General features: G+C 54.9%; 1 protein-coding gene and 1 long non-coding RNA gene across 6 annotated transcripts in view; one reads left to right on the top strand and one right to left on the bottom strand.

The window, feature by feature from the left end:
• AGRN (agrin) overlaps positions 1-21,758 on the top strand; it is a 63,626-nt gene extending 41,868 nt beyond the window's left edge. For 3 of the 5 annotated variants that reach the window (XM_048967498.1, XM_048967495.1, XM_048967499.1), the window contains 30 exons: positions 468-689; positions 1,410-1,604; positions 2,105-2,305; positions 3,574-3,719; positions 3,848-3,953; positions 4,148-4,261; positions 5,232-5,396; positions 5,536-5,679; positions 5,846-5,970; positions 6,247-6,352; positions 6,471-6,854; positions 6,967-7,101; positions 7,839-7,966; positions 9,454-9,568; positions 9,806-9,925; positions 10,116-10,475; positions 11,283-11,475; positions 11,863-12,078; positions 12,182-12,411; positions 12,841-12,975; positions 13,098-13,194; positions 13,527-13,691; positions 13,930-14,041; positions 14,346-14,357; positions 14,815-14,931; positions 15,082-15,271; positions 15,626-15,713; positions 18,034-18,258; positions 18,637-18,740; positions 19,253-21,758. In XM_048967498.1, coding sequence (XP_048823455.1) covers positions 468-689; positions 1,410-1,604; positions 2,105-2,305; positions 3,574-3,719; positions 3,848-3,953; positions 4,148-4,261; positions 5,232-5,396; positions 5,536-5,679; positions 5,846-5,970; positions 6,247-6,352; positions 6,471-6,854; positions 6,967-7,101; positions 7,839-7,966; positions 9,454-9,568; positions 9,806-9,925; positions 10,116-10,475; positions 11,283-11,475; positions 11,863-12,078; positions 12,182-12,411; positions 12,841-12,975; positions 13,098-13,194; positions 13,527-13,691; positions 13,930-14,041; positions 14,346-14,357; positions 14,815-14,931; positions 15,082-15,271; positions 15,626-15,713; positions 18,034-18,258; positions 18,637-18,740; positions 19,253-19,410 — 4,808 coding nt within the window. In that variant the 3' untranslated portion in view covers positions 19,411-21,758. The remainder of the gene's footprint in view (positions 1-467; positions 690-1,409; positions 1,605-2,104; positions 2,306-3,573; positions 3,720-3,847; positions 3,954-4,147; positions 4,262-5,231; positions 5,397-5,535; positions 5,680-5,845; positions 5,971-6,246; positions 6,353-6,470; positions 6,855-6,966; positions 7,102-7,838; positions 7,967-9,453; positions 9,569-9,805; positions 9,926-10,115; positions 10,476-11,282; positions 11,476-11,862; positions 12,079-12,181; positions 12,412-12,840; positions 12,976-13,097; positions 13,195-13,526; positions 13,692-13,929; positions 14,042-14,345; positions 14,358-14,814; positions 14,932-15,081; positions 15,272-15,625; positions 15,714-18,033; positions 18,259-18,636; positions 18,741-19,252) is intronic. The other 2 variants (XM_048967497.1, XM_048967500.1) reach the window with 1 other exon arrangement.
• LOC125703265 (uncharacterized) lies at positions 21,724-24,141 on the bottom strand. Its single transcript, XR_007380820.1, has 2 exons — positions 23,826-24,141; positions 21,724-22,749 (listed from the first exon to the last, which is right to left on the bottom strand). It is a non-coding gene; the product is annotated as an uncharacterized LOC125703265 (long non-coding RNA).
• Between the last annotated feature and the right edge of the window lie 80 nt (positions 24,142-24,221).

Raw genomic sequence — 24,221 nt, 5'->3', positions numbered from 1 at the left:
GGAGGGGAAGTCACAGGGTGTGGTGAAGCCAGGCATCATTTCCATTGTCAGAGGCTGGTGGCATCGCTGCTGCATGGGATGAGAGCTGTGGGCTTCTGGCAAAGGAAAGTTGTCCTCCATCAGTACGATGCCTTGTGGTGTTGGCTGGGAACCCAAACGGGGCTTTTTGCAGACGTCTGTACAAAAACTATGGGCTGATCAGAGTCCCATGAGGTGCACGGGACAGAGGAACAAGCGTGCAGGGAGGAGATCTCGTGCCTGCTTCCCAACCCAAACCTCCGCTGAGCATGGGGGAGATGCTACGCTGGGGGGTAGGGGATGATGCAAGGCCGGGAGCTCTGTGCATTGCCACGGCTTGGGGGAGGCAGGCTGCAGCCGCCGGCATGCCTCGCTGTGCACCGTGCCTGGGGATGCTCAGCAGGCAGCGGAGCTCACCCTGCCACCCATTTCCTATGCCCCCTCTGCAGACCTGGGTACTCCCAGCCCCTGCCTGAGTGTGGAGTGTACTTTTGGGGCCACCTGCGTGGTGAAGAACCGGGAGCCCGTGTGCGAATGCCAGCAGGTGTGCCAGGGCCGCTATGACCCCGTCTGCGGCAGCGACAACCGCACCTATGGCAACCCCTGCGAGCTCAACGCCATGGCCTGCGTCCTCAAGAGAGAGATCAGGGTGAAGCACAAGGGGCCCTGCGGTAAGGAGACAGCCAGCCTGGTGCTCGTGGTGGGGCTGCTCACATGCAAAGGGAGGGAGGGGAGCACGGCGCCGTTGTGCATCCTTACCCCGGGGGGACGCTGCCTGGCATGGATGCAGTGATCTCTCCTGCGGAGGTTTTCTTTCTTAACATGAGCCCTCAGTGCAAACGCAACTCAGAGCCGTGTGCAGCTCTCCCATCTGCAGGCTCACTGCTTGTGCCAGCACAGCTTTGCCAGGCGGGAAGTGTTTGCACACAGGCAGAGCCCAAGCTGGTTGCTCGTGCTCCTTTGTGCAATCTGCTGGGCTCATGCAGTTTTGTCCAAATACTGCTGTTCTGCCCTTAAATCTTCAGGCTGGGCAGCAGGTGCTTTGCACCCAGTGCTGCACTCATCCTCTCGTGGCCGGCACTGATTTATTGCTCCCCATAACGACACTCAGCCTCATACTCTCTGCATCCCATTTAGCTGTAACAGCTCACAGCTCCAGTGACATTTCATTGCAATTACTCCTGGCCCTGATGGCTTTTACAAGCAGTTATTGCCATGCAGTCTCTCTCCTCCCTCCTGCAGCCTCGCCTCCGCTGGAGCTCCGGTCCTGCAGGGCTTAGCACAAGGGATGAGGTTGCAGCAGGGTTAGATTTCAGCTCTGGCACTTCCATACAAAGCAATGCTCGCCCTGCTGATTTAACCCACTGCTTTTTTGTTCCTCGCCCCTGCAGACCGCTGTGGCAAGTGTCAGTTTGGGGCCATCTGTGAAGCAGAGACGGGGCGGTGCGTGTGCCCCACGGAGTGTGTGCCCTCCTCCCAGCCCGTCTGTGGCACAGATGGCAACACCTACAGCAGCGAGTGTGAGCTCCACGTCCGAGCGTGCACGCAGCAGAAGAACATTCTGGTGGCTGCCCAAGGCGACTGCAGTGAGTCTGGCAAGGTCCCCTTCTTCCCTCTTCTTGCTCCTTTCAGTGGCGTTTTGAGGAGCGGATGCTCAGCATCCCCCTGCTCACCCGGGGCCCTTCGAGGCCCTGGGGGTGTTTGTGTGCTGGGGGAGGCACCGGAGTAACCTGAGGGTGGGGATGTGTGGGGCCGAGCAAAGGAAGTGGGCTGCCATCAAAATGGGAGGGGTTCCATCCCCAGGGGGGGATTCCTCCCTGCTTGTGTGTGTTCTCAGCACAGGAAACCCTCTGTGCTGATTTCTCAATGAATTAAAAGCCTTGCCTCAGTTTTTTTTTTGTTTTTTTTTTTTTGTAGTTAGAACAAATGACACTTGAGCCCCATAAAACCAGTCCAGCTGGTCTGGTGTTCCAGGGCTGGGCAGTGCATGGGTATCCTCTCTAAAACTGGGAGAAAAGAGTAATGGGGAGCGACTCTCAGGAGCCGGAATGAGAGTAAATGGAATTTCTTGCTGGTGTCCTTGCAGAATCCTGCGGCAGCACGGTGTGCTCCTTTGGCAGCACCTGTGTGGGTGGGCAGTGCGTGTGTCCCCGCTGTGAGCAGCAGCCCCTGGCCCAGGTTTGTGGCACCGATGGCCTCACCTATGACAACCGCTGCGAGCTCCGAGCAGCCTCCTGCCAGCAGCAGAAGAGCATCGAGGTGGCCAAGATGGGGCCGTGTGAGGATGGTGGGTTGTTGTTGCTCTTCCCTTGGCAGGGGAGTTGCATTGCTGCGTGAATTGCATGCCTTATGTTGCACTTATTCTGGAGGAAGGGGAGTGGTTGAGGTGCCCGGGGGTTGCTCTGGGTGGAGATGCTCCATGAGGATGCCCAGGGTTGTTCCATGGTGCTGCTCCCTGATGGTTCCCACTTGGCTCTGTCTGCAGGAACAACGCCAATGGGTCTGGGCAGCACGAGGCTGCTCTTCCTGACCCTTTCCAGAGTGTTGGGGAGGGAGGCACTCATCTGTAGGATGCAGCATCCCCCATTGCTAGCCATGATCCCACTCTCCTCAATAGCATCTTTTAATTATCTTTAGGTACTTAGGTAAAGCAGCTCAGCATCCCTCTGGAAGCAGGCTGGGATCTCTCAGCCTTGCCTTGCTGGTGGTCAGACACCAGGAGCCTCCTGAGCTCCCCTCTCTATGGGGTGAAGCCATGGGTTAATGCAGGCTGAGAGCACAGACCTCCCCCAAACCTCACTGCTGTGATGCTGCCATTCCCCAGCTCGCTGCGCTGGGAAGGATGTCAGTATGTGGCAGAGCTCGGGGATAGGGCAAGGCAGAACATGGTGTTTGATCACAGTCCTCCTTTGGGAATTTCAGGTTGATGTCCCTCTGGGAAAAGATCTTAAATAATTCTCTGTGTAATGCCAACTCCCAGCCTTTGATCACTCAATAAAAAGGGGCAGGTTTTCCTTTTTTGCTTCTCTTTTTTTTTTCCCCCTTTTTTTTTTTTTTATCCTTTTAATTAAAGGAGCCTTTGAAATCAGCAACATCTCTATTCTTGCTGCTGGAGCTCTGGGCACCTTATAGAGAGGCAGCCAGGCAAAGCACAGCATTTATAGGCTGGGCAAGAAGGCCTCCGGTCAGCTCCTAAGGCATCCCTATGCCTTTTGCATTGCTTAACTTATTATTGTAGTGATGGGAGAACTTGCTTTCTGCAGGGGAGGAGATCTTCTCTGTGGTACAGGCAGGAGCATCCTAACATATGGGCAACCTGATCCAATGGTTAACAACCCTGCCCACAGCAGAGGGGATGGAACTGGATGATCTTTAAGGTCTCTTCCAACCCACGCCATTCTGTGATTCTATGGCATGTCGGCCCAGGAGATATTCATGCTGGAGATATTCAGGAGCTGTCTGGATATGCTTCTGGGCAAGGCGGCCCTGCTTGAGCCATCTGCTTTTCCCTGGTCCTGCCAGGACCCCCTCTCACCACGCTTCTCCTCCATCCAGAATGTGGCTCAGGAGGCTCAGGCTCTGGTGATGGCAGTGAGTGTGAGCAGGACCGATGCCGGCACTATGGGGGCTGGTGGGATGAGGATGCAGAGGACGACCGTTGTGTGTGTGACTTCACCTGCCTGGCAGTGCCACGCAGCCCGGTAAGCACATGAAGCATTCCTGGGCTGCTGTCCTTGCTCCCTTCAGCCTGGTGGCCTTGCCACACTCTTCCTGGGGCATCCCATCGGCAGGAAACCTGCTCTGAGAGCTCCCCTCGCCGTCTTGACAGGTCTGCGGCTCTGATGATGTGACCTACGCCAATGAGTGTGAGCTGAAGAAGACGAGGTGTGAAAAACGCCAGGACCTCTTTGTCACCAGCCAAGGAGCCTGCCGTGGTGAGCGAGTCCCTGTGGCACGTGCCATCCCCATCCTGGTGCCCTGACATTCCTGTTTCATGCCTGGCCAAAGCTAGGGCCTCACTCCATCACCTACCCCAGCATCTCTGCAAGAACCCGCGTGGTTTTGAGAAATGCTGCTCAATCTCTGCGTTGGCCATAACGCCCCTGTGCCTCTCTGCCTTGCTCCACAGCCCTCACCACGACCCCACCGCCTCTCCCAGTTGTGCACTGCAGTCAGACCATCTATGGGTGCTGCCCGGACAACATGACCCTGGCACTTGGAGTGGGTGCAGCCGGGTGCCCGAGTGAGTGATGGTCTCCATCTGGGGGGGATGCTTGGGGTTGTGCTCTGGGGAGAGAAAGGACGGTCCCAGTTCCTCAGTTAGCTGGCTAGTTTCATTAATATTTACTAAATCATTGTCAGAGTCAGCACTTCAGCAGAAGGTGCATTTTGAAAGGCATTAGCACGCTGTTAACAGCTGAGGCTGTGACTGCCTGTTAGGGAAACCCATCACCCCATGGAGACACACCTCACGCCATACTTGGGCCTGGCTAATGCCTGTGTGATGAGGATGTAGTGCTGCTTAATGTACCATATAATTTAAAAAGCAGCAGTATTCAGCCAGCGTCTCTTCCTGGAGCTGGCTGAGATGGCAGGAGTTGGTCAGGGGGACTCTAGGAAGGAGGTGGAGCGTCTTGCTTTAGCATCACCCTGATGGTGATGGTCAAAGTGATGTTCCACAGATCGTCCAGCCATGGGAAGAGCTTCTTCCTCACTATGGAATCCTGTATCCCACTGGTTTCTGTCCTGTATGTGCTGGCAACAAGCATACACCAGGAGATAATCCCCACTTGAACCCCTAGTGCAGATTCCTGCCCTGGACACACCATCTCCCTGCCTCTATCTGCTCCCAGGGTCTCCTTTGCTCTCCAGCTCTGACCCACATCCCCTTCCCACTGCTCCCCAGGGGCTAAGGGAGCATTTCACCATCTATCTTTGGATCACTTCCCTCCATCAACTTCCTAATTAATGAATTAATAATAAACTCCTAATAGCTTCCTCTCTCTTTGATGTCAGTGAGTGAGGAGCTGTAGATGAGAGCAGAGCAAGCGGGTTAATCCCTGGAGATCAGCCCTGCCTTGGAGCTGGAGGAGGTGGTGGGCACAGTGGTGATGGGTTGATGGTTGGATTTGATGATCTTAGAGGCCGTTTCCAACCTTTATGATTCATCCTACTTGGCCAGGACTCACCCTGTGCTCTCTGTTGGTTCGCAGGCACCTGCCAGTGCAACCCCTATGGCTCCTACGGAGGAGCCTGCGACCCTGCCACAGGGCAGTGCTCCTGCAAGCCAGGCGTTGGGGGGCTCAAGTGTGACCGCTGTGAGCCTGGCTTCTGGAACTTCCGTGGCATCGTCACCGACAGCAAGAGCGGCTGCACACGTGAGTGCTGGTTGCTGTGCCATTTCCAGCTAGGAACCCCAATGCTGCTCCTGTTGTGAGCCAAATTCGGTGGCTGTTGCTGCAAAATTTGCACTACTGCACCAATTGAATGATTTCTTTTTTCCCCCTCCTTGCTCAGCTTGTAACTGCGACCCGGTGGGCTCAGTGCGTGATGACTGTGAGCAGATGACTGGGCTCTGCTCCTGCAAGACTGGTATCACTGGCATGAAGTGCAACCAGTGTCCCAATGGCAGCAAGATGGGCATGGCTGGCTGTGAAAAAGGTGAGGGGGAGGTGTGTGGCACACAGAAATGCTGCTCTACCAAGTCCCTGGGAGAGCTGAGACCTGAGGAGGGGGATTTGGATTTGACGTTGGCTCTTGGGTTTTGTTATTTTTTATGCTTGGTGTGTGTTTTGTTCATCTCTTCCCCCTTCTCTCCCTACCCTAGACCCATCAGCTCCAAAATCCTGTGAGGAAATGAGCTGCGAGTTCGGGGCCTCATGCGTGGAGGTCAACGGCTTTGCCCACTGCGAGTGCCCGTCCCCACTCTGCTCAGAGGCCAACATGACCAAGGTCTGGGGGAGCACTAGGGACTGAGCTGGGCTTTGGGCACAGGTACATGTGGCCAGCTTGGTCCTGCCAGGCTTGGAGTTCAGCTCCTGCTCACCAGGTCACTGTCTTTGGTGCATGGGGCAGGAATGTGCCTGCCATGAGCGTCCCCAACACAGAGCATTGTGCATCACTGATGCCTCTGAGCTGCTCTGCTCAGTTTGAGGACAGGTTTATTTTGCCTGAGGCTTGTTTTGGAGGACAGATACAGCTCATATCTTGTATCATTTCTTCTCCCAGGTGTGTGGCTCTGATGGTGTCACCTATGGGGACCAGTGCCAGCTGAAGACCATTGCGTGCCGGCAGGGACAGCTCATCACAGTGAAGCATGTGGGGCAATGCCACGGTGAGTGCCTCCTGCACCTCCTCATGCCCTGCCCATGGCTTGCACTGTGCTTCCCAGCACCATGGGCACCCTTTCCCAGACCAGACCCTTAACTTCCCTCCCTTGCTGCTCCTTGTAGAGTCCATCACTCACACGAGCCACGCGATGCCACCCACCCCTCTGCCCACCTTGCCCTTGGACAAGCTCATCATACCCCCACCACTGCAGCTGACCACCCGGGCTACAGAAACCACCGAGCTGGCCACTAGCTCTCTGCTGATGGAAGCCAGCCCCACTGCAAGAAGTCACCCTACAACAAGGCGTGTCACGACAACCCGACCTGCCACCACACCATGGATGACCCATGGGGTGCTGAAGACCACCGTCCGCCCGCTCTCCACCTCTCCAGTGGTCCTGGCCACCACTCAGCCTGCCTTCGCTGAATCGGGCAGCGCAGAAGGCAGTGGGGACCAGGAGATGAGCATCAGTGGGGACCAGGAATCCAGTGGGGCAGGCTCTGCTGGTGAGCATTGCTTGGGAAGTCACCTGGGGTCTTAATGAAAGAGATGAGGCTGTGTCCCAGCCTCATGGTCTAACAGGAATGAGGCTCTACCCCTGTTAATACTTCCTTGCAGGGGAAGAGGAGGTGGAGGAAAGCCAGGTAACCCCAACTCCAGCCATTGAGAGGGCAACGTGCTACAACACCCCGCTCGGGTGCTGCTCTGATGGCAAGACTGCAGCTGCTGATGCAGAAGGGAGCAACTGTCCGGGTGAGTCCATCTGTTTTGGTGGCCAGGAGATGGACAGAGTCCTTGCAGGGCACAGAGCAGGGCAAGTGTTGGCAGTGAGCCCTGCCTTGATCCCAGCCTGGGCCTGGGCTCTCAGTGTGTCACCCCCTCTTTGTTCTGGACACCACATTCCCCTTTTTAACACACAAAAGAATATAAGTTATGGACTCTCCACATGGTTACCAACAGCAGGGATCTCCATAGCTCCCAAAGCTTTCCTGGAAGGGAACCACGCTTTGGGTTCCCGCTGCAGTTTTGCCAGGCTGATCCCAGCCTCCTCACAGCATCTTTACTCAGTTCACCCAGCACAGGTTTTTCTCCTTGCCCACAGCCACACGTGGCCCTGCTGTGCCCCTGTTGCATGCCCATGTCTGATCCGACCGTGTTGACTGTGCTGCTCTGGCTAACGTCTTTCTCTTGTTACTCAGCCGGTGCAGGGGGGCTGCTCTCCGGGCCGGAGCTCAGAGGAAACTGTATGGTAAAAGCTGCCATCTTCAGCCTGGTCTTTGCCATCTGCTCCAGCACCCTCTGATACTAATCCTCCATGGCGCTCTCCCAGACCCATCCAGACTAACCCCAACACTGGCACTACCCGCACACTGCCATCACCCTTTCCCCCCCTAGGGAACCGAACGCTCCTCACGGGTCAGCCAGATGCCTGCCCCCCATCCCCGTGAGCCAACTCAAGGAGTTTATCTTGTCTGCCCTCCCTCCTGCAGCTACCAAAGTCTTCCAAGGAGTCCTCATCTTGGAGGAGGTGGAAGGCCAGGAGCTGTTTTACACACCTGAGATGGCTGACCCCAAGTCAGAGCTCTTCGGGGAGACGGCCAGGAGCATTGAGAGCGCGGTGAGTCCTTTGCACTTGACTGGAAGTCCAGCTAGTGCATTTCTTGCTTTGGAAGAAAAAAGGACCCCATACACCCACCCCACTAGGACAGGGGCCAGGTGCTTTCCTAGAATCACAGAATCATGAAGATTCAAAAGACCTTTTTGGTGATGGGGCTGTTCAGATGAGAGAGTCTTCTTTAATTTCTTGGATTTCCCAAAGCACCTGCGTCTCCTTGAAAAGCCCATAGGCAAAAACGTGTCCCAGATCCCTTTGCTCCTCCTGTTCAGCTATGCAGCTTTTGGAAATCCACTCTCCCACACTTAAAGATAAGCCCCCTGTATTGCCAGCTCTTGGAGCAGGTGGGCTTTCGTAGTAATGTGTACATAAAGACGTGCCAAGGAAATATTGGTGGGGTAAGAGCACTGTAACACAGCCCGCAGTGTGGCACAGCAAACACAAAGCATCTTTGCAAGGAGATTAGCATATTTAGAGCTGCTTCCAAGCTGCACTCAGAAGCTGGCAAGCCCTCGGTACAGTCATATAAGCAGATGTGTGCCTGGCATATGGACCGTATGGTTCATTCAGTTCTGCATCACAAAAGCAATATTTCCCAATACAATAGTGGCTTTTAGCTGAGGATCCAAACCCACACACATGAGGCTTCATTCACTGGCTCTTCTGTTCTCCCCACTGAGGACACAGAAGGCTTGACTGGGTTGTGTTCTCCCAGGGATGAGGAAACAACACAGCACTGGCCCGTAGGACATCACATACCTGATGTGCTCTCCTTTGCTCCTCTAAGACAACGGTGCCCAAATTCATGGGGGTGACTGTGGCACGGGTCCAGTTTTAAGTTATTTCTTCTGTCTTTGCCTTGAAGCCAAGGGAAGGAAGTGGTGCCCACCAGCTGCAGTGGTACCAGTCCCACACGAGGCTGGCAGGCTGCTAGCAGGGTGATGAAGCCCTGACTGTGTCTAAGTGGTTGGACTATCACTGTCTCATTCGTGTGACTTCAGACAAATCCTGCAGCGTCTGAGAGGCAGCTTTTAGAAGGCATTCATGTGCTTAGAGATGCAGAATGGAGCCTTACGGGATTTTCCAAAGCGCATAAGCAGGTTTATCCAGATTTAGAAGAGATCAGTAAGACTTAGACGCCACACAATAGCAAATCCTTATATGAACTGCAAGGTGTCTCTGGTCTGCACACATCTCCTCCATGGAGATCTCCTCTGCACTTTCCCCACGTTGCCTTGGTCCTGTTCTAACCTTTGAATTCAGGCCATAACGAATAGGGACCTTCCCAAATTATCCCTACCCAAAGGAGCGCTGTGCTCTGCATGCGTTGGTGGGATTTCTTGCAGAGGTTTTGAAGCAAACCTAACTGGGTTGAAAGCAAGAGACTCGCTGAGACCTAACACCTTTTGCTGAAGGACCCTGACCCCATGTGCCTGATCTCCCCATTAACCAATTTGTTTGCCTTTCCTCCTCCACCTCCAATCCGTTAGCTGGATGAGCTTTTCCGAAATTCCGACGTTAAGAAAGATTTCAAGAGCATCCGTGTCCGAGACCTGGGGCAGAGCAGTGCTGTCCGTGTCATTGTGGAGTCCCACTTTGACCCAGGTAAGAGCTGTTCCAGTGCTGAGAAACCAGCAAACCTTGGAATTTGTCAGGGATTTGCCCTTTGTCCGACAAAATCAGGAAGTGCTGGGAGGAGCTGCAACCTGAGCTGGTGCATGGAAGGCTGGAAGCGTTCTGGTGGGGCAGGGAGTGATTGAGATGCATCAGAGGGAGCTTGTGAAGGGAAAACTGCTTGCTGGGGTTGTGTTTCACACTTGTCTTTCTCCTGGCTGTGATCAGCCACTTCCTACACGGCAGCTGACGTCCAGGCGGCTCTGCTGAAGCAGATCAGAGCCTCCAAGAAGAGGACCATCCTGGTGAAGAAGCCCCAACAGGAGCACGTCAAATTCATGGACTTTGGTGAGCGCTCTGTCTGTCTATGGCCAAACCCCAGTCCCTTGGGTTGGGCACTTGGGTTAGGGGAGAGGGCTCTCATGCTTTGGTGCACACAGCAGTCTCGCTGAGCCTCCCTCCAAAACCCGAGCTCCTTTCCTCTTTGCAAAGACACCTGCAAAGCACCAGCCTCACCCCGCGCGTTGCTGCCTTCCAGACTGGATCCCCAGGCTCTTCACCACCACCGTCACCACCACCACAGCCACCACCATGGCACCTGCAACCACACGGAGGCACACCACGGCCTCTGCTGCCACCACAGCCCACGTCCTGCACCAGGACGTCGCCGGCCACCCCAGTGCCAAGCTGGCAGCACCCGTGAGCACCAGGAGGCCCACTTCCACCCTGCCCACCACCGCCCGGCGCAAGCCCACTCGCCAGCCCCCCAGCACCACCAAGAAGCCCTCGCGACCCTGCGACTCACACCCCTGCCTGCACGGTGGCACCTGTGAGGACGATGGGAAAGAGTTCACCTGCAGCTGCCCAGCGGGCAAAGGAGGAGCTGTGTGTGAGAAACGTAGGTGGCCTCTGGTTTGCCTAGAGGTGATGGAGCTCGTGGCCATTGGATGGCAAGGGACAAGGGAGTTAGAACCTTTAAAGGTCCCTTCCAATTCAAATGGTCCTGTGATTCTATGAAAACTGGGGACAGCAAAGTCGTGGGAAGGGGATCTCTTGGGGCTTTTGGTTCCAAACTCATGTTCCAACCGAGGATGCTAAGAGGATACAAGTGGGAAAGTGATCTCCAGTCATCCATTCTGCTGCATGCTCTCCCCAAGCACCGTGATGTGCACTGGCTGAATGGGGATAGAGAGCAAACCCAGCCCTGTACTGAATGCTAGTGCTGCAAGGGTCAGTGTAACCTCTGTACTCCAGCCGTCAGCAGGCTGTGCAAGCACTGTAAGTAGTAAGAGGCAAAGCTGCAGGGGAAGAAGGTGGCAGCAGCAATTTCTTGCTGGCTGTGCTGCATCAGTGCCCTAGAGCATGGGGATTGTGAGCTTCTGCTTTTGTATCTCACGGCATTGCCTGCGGCTCCTGAAGTTACTGAGCGCAGAGAGACCGGTGCTGTCTTTTGCTGATGATTCAGGTGCTATTCCCCCATGCTCAGAGCTGCTTAGCAAACAGCCTCGTGCACATCATGCTCACCCAGAGCTGCTGTTACGCACTGTGAGCTCCCACTGTCACAGCAGAGCTCTGGGTGGCTCCCAGTGCTGATTCCTGGAAAGCGGTGTCCCTGAAGCTCTAAGCTGAAGCTGCTTCTGGATGTGGATGCTGAATCCTGTTCCTTCTAACGGGGCTTGCTCTTTTCCCTCCCTGCCTCTTGCAGCCATCAGGTACTTCATCCCCAGCTTTGGTGGCAAGTCCTACCTGGCCTTCAAGATGATGAAGGCGTACCACACTGTGCGCATCGCCATGGAATTCAGGGCCACGGAGCTCAGCGGGCTGCTGCTCTACAACGGGCAGAATCGTGGCAAGGACTTCATCTCCCTGGCACTGGTGGGCGGCTTCGTGGAGCTCAGGTGGGTGCCCCAGGTGCAGGCTTCTACATGAGGGAGTGGTAGGAGCAAATGGAGAAGAGGGGGAGCAGTTTTTGCAGCGTATTTCCCTGTGGCACTTTGATTAATTCGTGTCGCTCGGTTTGAATTTTAAAAAGCTAGAAGGTGTGGGAAGTTGATTTTTTTTTTCTGAGCTCTTTTTTTGGCGCTGTTCTTACACTGTAAAAAGAAGCGTAGGGGGGAGTAGAGGGAGAGAAAAGCCCCAGAAACCCAAGGTGGAATTATTTTTACCTTTCCAAAAAGGCAGAGATTCAAGTTCCCAGCTTCAGCCTGGGGCGCAGCTGCCCTTACAGTGCATGCAACCTCTCTGCGAGGCGGCACGGCTGTCAGCCTCCCCATCTTCTGCTCCAGGTTTAACACGGGCTCCGGCACAGGCGTCATCACCAGCAAGGTGCGCGTGGAGCCTGGCAAATGGCACCAGCTGGTGGTGAACCGCAACCGCCGCAGCGGCATGCTGGCTGTGGATGGGGAGCCCCACGTCAGCGGGGAGAGCCCCACGGGCACCGACGGGCTCAACCTCGACACCGACCTCTTTGTTGGAGGAGCTCCTGAGGACCAAATGGCTGTGTGAGTAAAGGCGCCGCGGCGTCCCGATGGGGTGGCCGTGAAAACAAGATTTCCATGCGCTGGTGTTTTTCTCCCCCGCCCATCGTGTCCTTTGTCCCTTCAGAGTGGCAGAGCGTACCGCGGCTACGGCTGGCCTGAAGGGCTGCATCCGCCTCCTGGATGTGAACAACCAGATGTACGACCTGCGGGAGAAAGGCAGCGATGTGCTGTATGGCAGTGGGGTGGGAGAGTGCGGCAACGACCCCTGCCATCCCAACCCCTGCCACCATGGGGGCATCTGCCACGTCAAGGAGGCTGAGATGTTCCACTGCGAGTGTCTTCATTCCTACACCGGTACGGGGCAGGGCATTTGCTGGGGCTCCTGGTCCTGCTGGGTGGTCCTGAGGGGTCCGAAAGCCTTTGGGGTGGCAGAGGGGAAGATGCAGTGGGGAGCTTTGGCAGCACCTCCAAGAAGTGTAGGATGAAGCCGTGCCCATTGGAGACAGAATCAATTTCAGATCTCACCATACGTGCGTGAGACAACGGACAGGATCTGTGTATTTGAGGGCAGAGCCATGTGTGGGCATCACCCGTCCTTTTGTGGGGTCCATTGCAGGGAGTCCTTGGGCCATGTGAGCCCAACCTGAGGTGGGACAGAAGGGCTGGCAGGGCCATTAGGGGACATGCCATCCTCTGTCCACCCCAGAGCAGGGTTGTGTCTGGCCAAATCGTGCCTGCTGGCTGTTAGAACGCCTATGTGACCATCTTGCTCTTCTGCTGCAGGTCCAACGTGTGCTGATGAGAGGAACCCATGCGACCCGACGCCGTGCCACATCTCTGCCACCTGCCTGGTGCTGCCAGAGGGAGGTGCCATGTGTGCCTGTCCCATGGGACGGGAAGGAGAATTCTGTGAGCGAGGTGTGTTGGGGCTGGGGAGGGCTGGAGCTGCAAGTGTCCTCAGCTTGCATGACTAGGAGCCCCTGTTTGATGCTGAAGCTGCTCTGCCTCCTGTTCCTCACCATTCCCTCATTTGTGCCCAGTGACGGAGCAGGACCACACCATGCCCTTCCTCCCAGAGTTCAATGGCTTTTCCTACCTGGAGCTGAACGGGTTGCAGACCTTTGTTCCTGACCTGCAGTAAGTGCTCAAGAGCATGTTGCCAATGGCAAAACCTTGGAGATTTTATCTAGAGGGACTGGGATTGCTGGAATTGCTGTTGCCAGGCTGCGGCAGTGATGTGCCAAGGTGCCTTGTGCTGCAGTGGGCTGTGTGAGCACTGCAGGCTGGCATCCTGAAGGTGGCATATGTCTCTCCTACACGGCAGTTCTGCCTGTCGGGTCAGTGGGTGGCATCCCTAAGAGATCTGTGGGATCAGGCAGGCAGTTGTCTCCAGGGCCCTTTGCACAAGGGTGGTAGAAGAGGCTGTGGGCAGCTGGTTTGAAGGGTATTTGTCATCCTTCTCTCCTCAGGGACAAAATGTCCATGGAAGTGGTGTTCCTGGCCAAGAGTCCCAGCGGCATGATCTTCTACAATGGGCAGAAGACAGATGGCAAAGGAGACTTTGTGTCTCTGGCTTTGCACGATGGCTACCTGGAGTATCGATACGACCTGGGCAAAGGGGCAGCCGTGCTTAGGTAGGGCTGGAAGCAGGATGGTGGTGACTACAGGGGACTACTACTCCACTGCCCAGTGCTGGCTGGAGCTCCATCCCCAGGACGGATGCAGGGAAGGTCCCATGCTGGCAGCAGTGGCTCCTGTTGGCTGTGATTGGGGCCTGTCCTGTGGGCTGTGCCTGTACAGGTGGAGTGGGTATTCACAGGGGCTCATTGCAGAGCTCTCACTGTACGTCTTCTCCTCCCTTCCCACCACCAGGAGCAAAGAGCCAATTCCCCTCAACACCTGGATAAGCGTTTTGTTGGAGAGGAGTGGGCGCAAAGGGGTAATGAGGATCAACAACGGCGAGAGGGTGATGGGAGAGTCACCGGTACGTTGACAGGCCAAAGCAAGCTGCCCAGAGCTCTCCGGGCTTCCAACCTTGCTCCCCTCCTGTGTGAAACCAGCTGAGACACCAGACTTGTGGGCTTTTAATCCTGGAGGTGCATGGAGGGTGGAGGAGGAGTGGGCGAGACCTGGGAGCTGAGGATGCTGTGGGACAGCCGCTGCACGCTCCTTGCTCTTGCAACCCTGCATGTTGTGATGTTACCCACTGATCTTCCATTTCTCTCTCTCTTTCTCTCTCCCTTTGATTTGCATTTGTATTTTTCCCTCCCCTGCTGTCTGGATCCCAGAAATCCCGTAAGGTACAGATAAGTATGACCCACTGCACCTCCATCTCATCTGCCATTGGCACGTTGTTCTTCTGTTTTCCATCCAGATCTCAGTGTCTCACCTGCTCCCCTTCCCATCTGACCAAGCAGCTTTAGGATCTCTGTAGATTAGAGACACTCGTTTCCTCTTCATTAATTTCCAGCCAGTTGTTGCATTTTTGTTTCGGAAGCATTACAATTAATCTGGTCATTTTTCTTGTGTTAACTCCACAAAGCATTAGCTAGTGACTCATGTAGCTGCATCCTGGTCCTGCTGCCATGACCCAGGTTCCCAAATCATTGGAGTTAGAGGAGAACCTCCTTTTTATCACTGAAATGGCCGATAGAGTCATGGAATGGCTTGGGTTGGCAGGGCAAGGATGCCACTTGCTAGATCAGGTTTGCTGCAGCATCTGAATGCTGCTCTCCTTCCATCTCCCCTCCTTGCCAGGTGCCTCATGCCTTCCTGAACCTGAAGGAGCCATTCTACGTGGGGGGAGCCCCCGATTTCAGCAAGCTGGCTCGAGCTGCAGCCATCTCCACCAGCTTCTATGGAGCTGTGCAGAGGGTAAGCCTGGTGCCAGAGGTGCCAGTCTCCATGAGGACATCCCCAGCACACGGGTCCCTGTGCACAAGGACGTGTCATGAGGACATGTGGGGCTCAGGGCTCATAGTTACAGGATACAAAGGTTGACTCTTGTCCTTCCTCACCTTCCAGGTCTCCATCAAAGGGGTTCCCTTGCTGAAGGAGCAGCACATCCGCAGCGCCGTTGAAATCTCCCCATTCCGTGCCCACCCCTGCACCCAAAAGCCCAACCCATGCCAGAACGGAGGCACCTGCAGCCCCCGGATGGAGAGCTACGAGTGTGTGTGCCAGAGGGGCTTCTCTGGGGCTCACTGCGAGAAAGGTGAGGCTGTCATGGCAGGAACCCCCACCAGTTCCATCTTCTTGTTGTGCTGGGGAAGCACAGGGTGTTGGCTGGTTGGCAGTCTCCTGCAGATGGGTGGTCAGGACCATCACCAAGCCCAGGTTCCTCCCTGACTTTAGCCAAGAAACCACAAAAGCTGCAGATTTCATGTCAGTTGGCTGCAAAAGTGGAAGCTGGCCTATGCTCTGCCCGTAAAGTCAGGGCTCAGGGTTGCTGTGCTGCCATGTCTGTGCCTGCCTCCCTCCTTCTTGGATAAAGGAGGATCTTCCTGATCCCCAAGGACAGACAGGCTGTGCTGTGTTGCCTGACAGCTCTTCTTTTTCCCACCTTTAGTGATCATTGAGAAGGCAGCTGGAGATGCAGAGGCCATTGCATTTGATGGTAGGACGTACATGGAGTACCACAACGCCGTGACAAAGAGGTAACTTGGCTGTGGAGATGAGCTGTGATCAAAACGAGGAGTTGGAGAGACAGGGGCAAAGAAGCCTAAAAACCAGTGTCCAGAGAGAGGCTGTGAACCTTCACTTCCAGCCCATACCTCAAAAACTGCCTTCTTGATGGAGGGGTTCCCCACAGTGCCAGGTCTGGGTGCTGGGGTGGGGTGACACTGATGTTACGCTCCATCCATTTCCTCTTTGCACTTTCCTCTGACCCCTCTTGCACTAAATTCCTGCCTGAGGAGAGCGTCTGCCTTCTGTTTGTTGTCTGTCTCTCTGTCTGTCCGTCTCTTCTCAGTGTCGTTGTTTCTTTGTTTTCAAGCCACCTGAGCAATGAGATCCCTGCGTAAGTACAGCCCTCCCTGCAGCCCACCCGTGGGACAGGATGGGGACAGGCATGGGGACATTTGCCTGGGGCTTCCACGGGTGGCACTTCCAGCCCATGGCAAGGATGGCACAGCTCTGGTGACTCGCCAGGGCTGCTGTTTGGCTTTGCTGCAGGCAGATGTTGCTTGCTGCAACTTAGCTTTAGTTCAAAGGGACGAGCGCAGAGCAGGAAAGGTCCCAGTATGAGTCTCTCCCATCAGCAGCAAAGTATTAAACACGGAAGTAAAGTAAGTGGACAAGCAGCACTGATGAACCACATCCCTGCGGAGGAGCAGAAAGCTGCTGCCTTCATGTCTTGCCTCTGCCAGCACCCGCAAGGGGAAGGTCACCCTCCCCAGCCACCTCCCCACCTGAGCCAGCCCGTGCCCGTTTGGGCTGTGCGTGCCCCATCCTGCAAAGGGAGCTTAGCACTTCTCCCCAAATCCCTCAGCTGGGATTTGGCAGCGGCTCTCAGCAGGCCTCAAGGGCTCGTTGGGTTGCCCATAAAAAGTCACTTCTCCTTCCTGCAGACAGATATCGGGTGTGCCTGGGGCAGGACCGGCACTCCAGTTGCTTCTCTACATGGCTCTGCTGGCCACGACATGCCCGTACATTTTGTTTTGAACATACCTTGTGATACGTACATATCTCTGGAGCTGGAGCCCCTAATGCACCCAGCAGTGCCAGCAAGACAGCTGTACTCCTGGGTTTCCCCTTCTCTGTGCACGCCCAAGTGCCCTGAGGCTGACTCAGAGCAGCCTTACGTGACCGTGCAGCTCCCATTCCCCATCCCAAAGGCTGGCAGGTGGCTGGCCATGAAGTGCTCCTTGCATGGGGCCTTCCCCAGAAGGTCCCTTCCCCAAAACACCCCTTCCCCAGCAGTGCCCATCCAAGCTGCCTGGCTGCACACCCCAACATTTTAGCATGAGGGATCAGCAGGAACACGAGCAATCCCAACCCTGGGACAGGGCTCTGGGACAGCAGCAACGTGCACACTTGTCTTGTTGGAAGCTCAGCCCAAGAACTGCTGAGGCTGGGCCGGGTGGGAGGGCAGGGTCTCCTCTGCTGCCTTGTGCTTACTGCATGCTCCCCTTTCTTCCTGCATCTAAGTCCTGACGCACTGGACTACCCTGCTGAGCCCAGGTGAGTCGTGCCAGGCTTCTCGTGCTCCGTGCTCTGCTCTCCCTGCCTCTGCGTGTCCACGTCTCCATGCTCCTTCTGTATGCTGTACTCTGGGCTTTTTGTTTGTAAAGGATGCAGCTCTGCAGGTGGTGAGGGCAAACACACAAAGGAAGCTCCAGCAGATGAGCAGCAGCTCTGTCCCTTGCTCCTTGGGGCCTTTTTTTTGGCAGTGGGTGAAAGGGAAACAGAGCTAAAGGTTGGATATTAGGAAAAACTTCTCCCAGAGAGTGGTGAGGCACGGGCACAAGCTGCCCAGGGAGGTGAGAGAGTCTCTGTCCCTGTTGAGAACATGGAGATGTGGTACTGAGGGACACGGTCAGCAGGCGTGGTGACGGCTGGAGTTGGGGATCTTAGAGGTCTTTCCCAACTTCAGAGATTCTGTGGTTCTACCCTGGGAGCACAGTGGGCGTTTTGCTCCTGTCCAGCTCTCTGAGTGTGGTGTCCTTTGGAAACAAAAAGCTGTCTGTGTTGTCCTGTCTGTGTGCACGTGTTTTGGAGGGTGGATGGTGACTCTGTATGAGAAAGATGGAAACAGCAGTGTGGGGAAAACGCTGTCCTGGAAGCATTCCTCCCCTGGAAAAACGGCTGTGTCTGGGATGGAGATGGTTTTGCTGCCTCTATGGGCAAGCTCAGGTGCCAGAGCCCAGATGACCCTATCTATCTCTGGTGATGGCCTTGCTGGGAGCAGGAGCTGGGTTGGGGACCTGTTGCTTTCACAGCCGTGTTTTAACACTGCTCTGTGCTCTCCTGATGTAGCGAGAAGGCTTTGCAATCCAACCACTTTGAGCTGAGCATCAAAACAGAAGCCACCCAGGGCCTGATCCTGTGGAGTGGGAAGGGGCTGGAGCGATCCGACTACATCGCCCTCGCCATCGTGGATGGCTTCGTCCAGATGATGTATGACCTGGGCTCCAAGCCAGTCGTCCTGCGGTCCACAGTCCCCATCAACACCAACCACTGGACCCACATCAAAGCATACAGGTGGGAAGGGGGCAAGAGTGGGGTTGGGCTGGACTACTTTGGGATGGGCAAGCGGTGACACGGGGTCAAGAGCGAGGCCCCCAGGGGTCACTCCCGTCCTTGGATAAGAATAGAGGAGAGGCATGTGGGCAATGGGGTGCGTTCTGCGACACGCCTGTCCTCCATTCTGGGAAATGCCAAAGGGAAAGGCTAAAGGAAAGGTTCATGCCTTTTAGTTTGGCCAGCAGAAGGTTTGACATTCTGCTGTCCCCGTGTTTGGGCGGTCAGGGAGCGGCGAGAGCGGCGTGGTTGGCGTGCCATGGATTGCCGTGGGGGCAGCCCTGGGCGTCTCCTCCAAGGGTTTTAATTCTATCCCTTCCTCCTTCCCCGATGGAGCAGAGTACAGAGAGAAGGCTCCCTGCAGGTCGGCAACGAAGCTCCCATCACTGGCTCCTCGCCGCTGGGTGCCACACAGCTGGACACGGACGGGGCCCTGTGGCTGGGTAAGGGCTTGGGCAGAGTGAAAACCTCATGCACCCGTGGCTGGGGATGTGCAATGCCTTTGCATGCAAGTGCTTCGGACAAGTTTGGCCTCCCAGAAGCATCTCTTCCTTCTCTAAGCTGGTAGCTTCAGGTCTAACCCATCTTACAAAGACTTCACATCCAAGTAACGTCATTTTGCCTCTGAGAAGACAAAGAATCACAGTATGGCTTAGGTTGGAAGGGATCTTAAAGACCATCAGGTTCCAACCCCATGCCATGGAATGGGTTGCCACCCACCAGGTCAGGCTGCCCAATGCCCCATCCTTGAACACCTCCAAGGACGGGGCAGCCACGACTTCTTCAGGCAACCTGTTCTGCTGCCTCTGTACCCTCTGTGTAAATTAATTCCAAACATCTAACACAAATTCTGGCCAGGAAAGAGGTTTCTGAGTAAGGATGTGTGTGCAATGCTGGCGGGCAGGGTGCCGGAGCACGGCAATGTGTCTTTTGACATCCCTGTTCTCTCTTGCAGGGGGAATGGAGCGGCTCAGCGTGGCTCACAAGCTGCCCAAGGCCTACAGCACTGGCTTTATTGGCTGTATAAGGGACGTGATTGTCGACCGCCAGGAACTGCATCTGGTGGAGGACGCTTTAAACAACCCCACGATATTACACTGCTCAGCCAAATAGACCCCCAGGGACCCTTCCTTCTCCTTCCCTTCCTCCTGCCTATTGCTGTAATTATTTTCTATTTTTGTAAACTTATTGCTTTTTATATTTTGGGGGGAGGGGGGAAAGGGAGGGGAGGAACCACCGTTTCTGTTGGGTTATTTTGTTCGGTTGCAGTATATCCAGGTCAGTCAGACTCTAATCGAGCAGCAGCAACAAAGAACAAACCTTGAACCAAGTCTCCAAGAAGTGACAGAAGAACTTCCCCATTGCACCCGTGTTGTAAATCTCACTCATACTTGAAGCTTCTTTTGGGGTTTGTTTATTTTCCCCTCCTTACTTGTGTTCTTGGGTTGCCATTCACACCGTGGGGGGATAAAGGATGCTGGTGCTGGCAAGCCCTGTGGCCTTTGTGGGTTCACCACTCGCCTATCTCAGGCCCCTGTGTTCACCCCGTCTCCCTCCTCCCCCCTTCCTCTCACTATAATTTATGTGTGTAAGGATCTCAAGTGCTTTTCTCCTTTGTGCTCTGTTAAATCAGGGATGCCATGCACTGGAAGAGAGACCAAGGTCTGCTCTGAGCAGGCAGAAAAGCATTGCTCTTTGGTTGTCTTATGCCTGTTTGCTGGACTGAGAGGGGCTGGAGGGGAGGGGAGAAGTGTCGGTTTCTCTGTTGGCTCTCCTCCTCCTCCTCCTCTTGGACACATGCAGAAGCAGCTGTGAAACCTCATTTCCATGCTTTGTGTTGACCCAGACTTGTCCTCACCACCTGCTTACCCTGGCTGCTCTTGCGAGAGCTTCTGTGCCCCAAACCGTGCACCACTGACAACTTGCAACACGTCCTCGGGAGCTGGGGGTCCCTCCTTCCAGCACTGGCTACAAGGGCATGGGATTGGGTCTTCTGCTTTAAAGAAACCTCTTGGACCCGTCCTGCCTTCACCCACATCCATTTTCCAGCCTCCTGGCACGACCTGCCCTCTGCCTACCGTGAGGACGGTTGCAGCGCATCTCTGTAAGCTGATGTTAGAACCCATGCCATGGCAAATGCTCACCGTTTTACCTTTGTCTTCAAGCTTTTGCAGCACCCGGTGCAACGCAGGCTCTTCCATGCCACAATCAGAGCTCCTCCGGTGCCATCAGCAATGGCTCCAGCAGGGTGGGCTGGGCTGGGAACCAAGTGGCCAGATGGGAGAGCTGGGGAGGGGGTTTTTTAAAGTGTTGTCTTTACCGTCTTTGAAGTCTTGTCTTCCTCCATTCGAGTCTTGAAAGCAAAGTGCCAGCTGTGCAGCCACTGTGTGCATGTGTGTGTGTGTGTGGATGTGTGCAAACACTGGGGCTCCCCGAAGCAAAAACAAAGGGATCGCAGCTCTGAGCGCCGTGACTCAGGTTCCTTCTCCATGGGAAGAGCTCCCTGCTGCCACGTGGCATCTGTCACCACTGGGCCACCGCAGTGTCCCCATCCCACCCTGTGAAGGCAGCTGGCAGTGCTTTGTGGCCAGCTGCCTTACGGAGCATTCAGAATGGGTTGGAAGGTTCCCTGGTATCCCAGGGGCTGTCGGTTGGTGGTTTTGCCCCGATTCCTATCTCACCTTCTGGTGTACCCTTCCCTTCCAAGATGCTTTCAGAGAAGTCAGAGGGCTTTTCTGAGAGCAGGCCCTGAATGCAGACCTAATAATGGGGAGAGCACCATGGCAAACGACTTGGGCTGCTTTTTGCTTCTTGCCAAGCCAAGAAGAATCCCATTGTCCACCTTCACCCATGCAAGTCGATGCCTGATCTGTTGTCATGAACCTAAAATCCCAATGGTTACACATTTCAGGGAAGACTGTTGAGAATCGGAGGCTCCAGTGTTTGTGTGTGTGGCAACAGCATGTGTTGAGTGGCTGCTGTATATAAAGTGTGGGTCCTGGGGGTGATGACTGCGTTGGGGCTTTCAGCTGGATGACACGGCCACCCCACAGAGACCAACAGGGAGCGTGCCAGCTCCAGTGGGAAAAGGGCACCATGGAGGAAGCTGCTCAATTTCCAGAATGCCACTGAAATGAAGCCAGGGTCACTGCAAAAAAAAAAAAAAAAAAACAAAAAAAAAAAGAAAGAAAGAAAAAAAAAGGAAAAAAAAAAAAAAAAGAGGAAAAAAAAAATGCAACAAGAACTCTGTCTGCTTTTGCTGGGGCTTGGAAATGCCTTAAAACAGGACGCCGTGTCCTCATTGTCGAGCCTGGGTCGGATCCTGCAGTGCTCCCTAGGGGCCATGCACTCAACCTCGGCTTTATTTTTAATAGCATTTATAACATGTGTGTACAACAACAAAAAATAACGACATTGAGGTTTGGGTTTTCTTTTTTTTTTCTTTTTTTTTTTTTTTTTTAATAATGTCCATGTGGCTTCATTTATAGGGTAAATTAATGACTGTTGTGAACTGCTGTATGAATTCTGAAGGGCAATGCACAGTAGAGGAGCAGCATGATATAACCATTACTAACTTGTGTCTTTCGTCAATCACCATGAAATAAAGTTTGGAAACGATTAAGTATGTTTTTAAGGGGCCTGTTGCTTTCTTTATTCTTTCTGCTGCTGCGTGCCTCACTTGCCCACTGGTTTCCATTTGCCTCCTGGGTGGAATCCAACCAAGCTCTCCCATAGTGGCTCATGTGGGTGTTATATTTTCCTATGGATGCCAACCTCGAACTTGGAAGACTTGGTGTCTTTTCTTCCCCTCAGGATGATCCATTTCTTTTCCTTCCTTGCCATCACTTCCTCCTGGCTTTCAGCAGCAGCTCTGCATCCCATTGGCACCATATCAGCACCACCTACGTGATGCCCCATGCCCTGCATCTCACCAAGGGCAGCAGTTCATCTTCTCCAACATGGGAGCCGTGGATGTGGTCGGGGAGATGTTCCACAGTCTGATTACCTGCTCCAAACGGGTTTTCCTCCCAAAGCCTTTCCACGTTGAGCTGTTCTGCAAGATAAGGCGGCTGGTAGGGAAGAATTCTATTCAGCCAAGAGCTCACACGGGTGGTGCAAAGTGAGAACATCACATCGTGCCATTCGGGAGGCAGCTAATTCAGCACACGCCGTCCTTCTGACACTCAGCAGTGATGCATGATGGAGCAGCGTCTGCGCCAGCCCAGCGTGAGCCGGCTCTGCGCTGGATAACGAGACGCCGTGGCCTCACAATGGGAAACAATGGGGCCACTGTTGGAGCAGCCACAGGGGTTGCACAACGCACAACCGGGGCCATGTTTTGCTCAAGATCAGCCTCCCGGTGCCGCGTCTTCTTGACAATGACCTTATTATGCTACAACAGGCACGGGCTTGCAAAGTCAGTACCTCTTTCACGGGCTCTCTGCCAGCTCGCTGCAAAGCAATAGGAGAAAAAGCTGTCATTGTCTTGGCCAGAATGAAAAGCTGAGCTCTGACAGCTGGATGTGTTGGTTTTCTGTTCTGTTTTTTTTTTTAACTGCATGCTGGAAAAACTCTTTGGGAGTGGAAAGAGGAAGGAAAGAAGGGGAAGAGCCGAGTTGGGGGCACGCTTGGGCAGGCAGCAGGCGTGATTCAGGGAAGGGCTTGGCTGTGCTTCTGGCAGCCCCCCAGCCAACACCCAGCCTGTAGTGGGAGTGAGGGGACTTGGGTGCCACTGTGTCCAGCCGGTGACACCTGGGGTCAGGAGTGAAGCTCAGATGGCTTTGAGCAGCACTCAGTGCTCCTCTAGTTAACTGTTGTGCTTGGAAAGGGGCTTTGGTTCTCAGGACAAACCCAGAGATGCTTGCTGCAGAATCAGTGCCCTAACCCAGAGGGCAACCCAGGCACTGGGTAATTTTTAAGGTCCCTTCCATAGAATCACAGGATGGCTGGGGTTGGAAGGGACCTTACAGCCCACCCAGTCCCAACCCCTGCTGTGGGCTGAGTGCACCCCATCACACCATGCTGCTCAGGGCCCCATCCAGCCCAGGCTTGGGCACCTCCAGGGATGAGTGACCCATGCTGCTGTGGACAGCCTGAGCCACACTCTATGCTTCTATGACACAGGGCATGAAAAACTCCAACTGAGACAGAGCACAGGACGGAGCAGGGGGGGTCACAGCCATCTCACACACACAGAAGCCACAATGTGGTCCCTCACAGTGCAGTCTCAGTGCTGTGGCAGCCACTACATCCTGGGCAAAGGGGGGGGAACGAGGAAGGAGAGCACAGGGCGCATTGTTACTGGGGTTGCTGCTTGGCCCCCATTGCCCCGCAGCGCATCTGTGTGACCCCACTGAGCCATGAGCTGCTGCTCCGCCAGCTGCCGGGTATTCCCCGAATAGACACGGAATTCGCTGAGTCTTATTATAGTTATAAAAGTGCTATTTTTGCCACCGTGAGCGGGCTGGGTTTGGGGGGAGGAAGGGGGGGGGGGGAGCGGGAGGGGACAGCTGGCTTTGTTTCCTCACCCTGCATTCATGGGAGGTGCCAGATTCAGATCATTCGTTCGGGTTGGTCGCTGCCTTTTGTGAGAAGTGATGCCAATTATTTGACACGAGCTCCTCAAAGACCCAAACTGACGCTTCCGACGGCGAAACGGGCACAAATCCCACGGCACACCTGGGTCAGCCCAGCCGAAAATTCGGACATCGTGGTTTGTGTGCATCCATCACCACGGACACGGGGTGGGAGGGGGGAAGAGACCCCTCGAATTGGGGTTGGGGAGCAGCTCAGTGCTGGCACTGGGCGCTGTTAAGTCTGGCCAGCAGCTCTTCATCTCGATGGCTTCAGCCCCAAAGCAGCGCCGAGCTGAGATCGCAGGAGGAAGCCGGGGGGGGGGCGTGGTCAACTTAGGGGGCGTGGTC

This window comes from Lagopus muta, chromosome 21 (assembly GCF_023343835.1).
Source record: "Lagopus muta isolate bLagMut1 chromosome 21, bLagMut1 primary, whole genome shotgun sequence".
Taxonomy (NCBI): domain Eukaryota; kingdom Metazoa; phylum Chordata; class Aves; order Galliformes; family Phasianidae; genus Lagopus; species Lagopus muta.
This window is presented reverse-complemented; position numbering and strand designations above follow the sequence as displayed.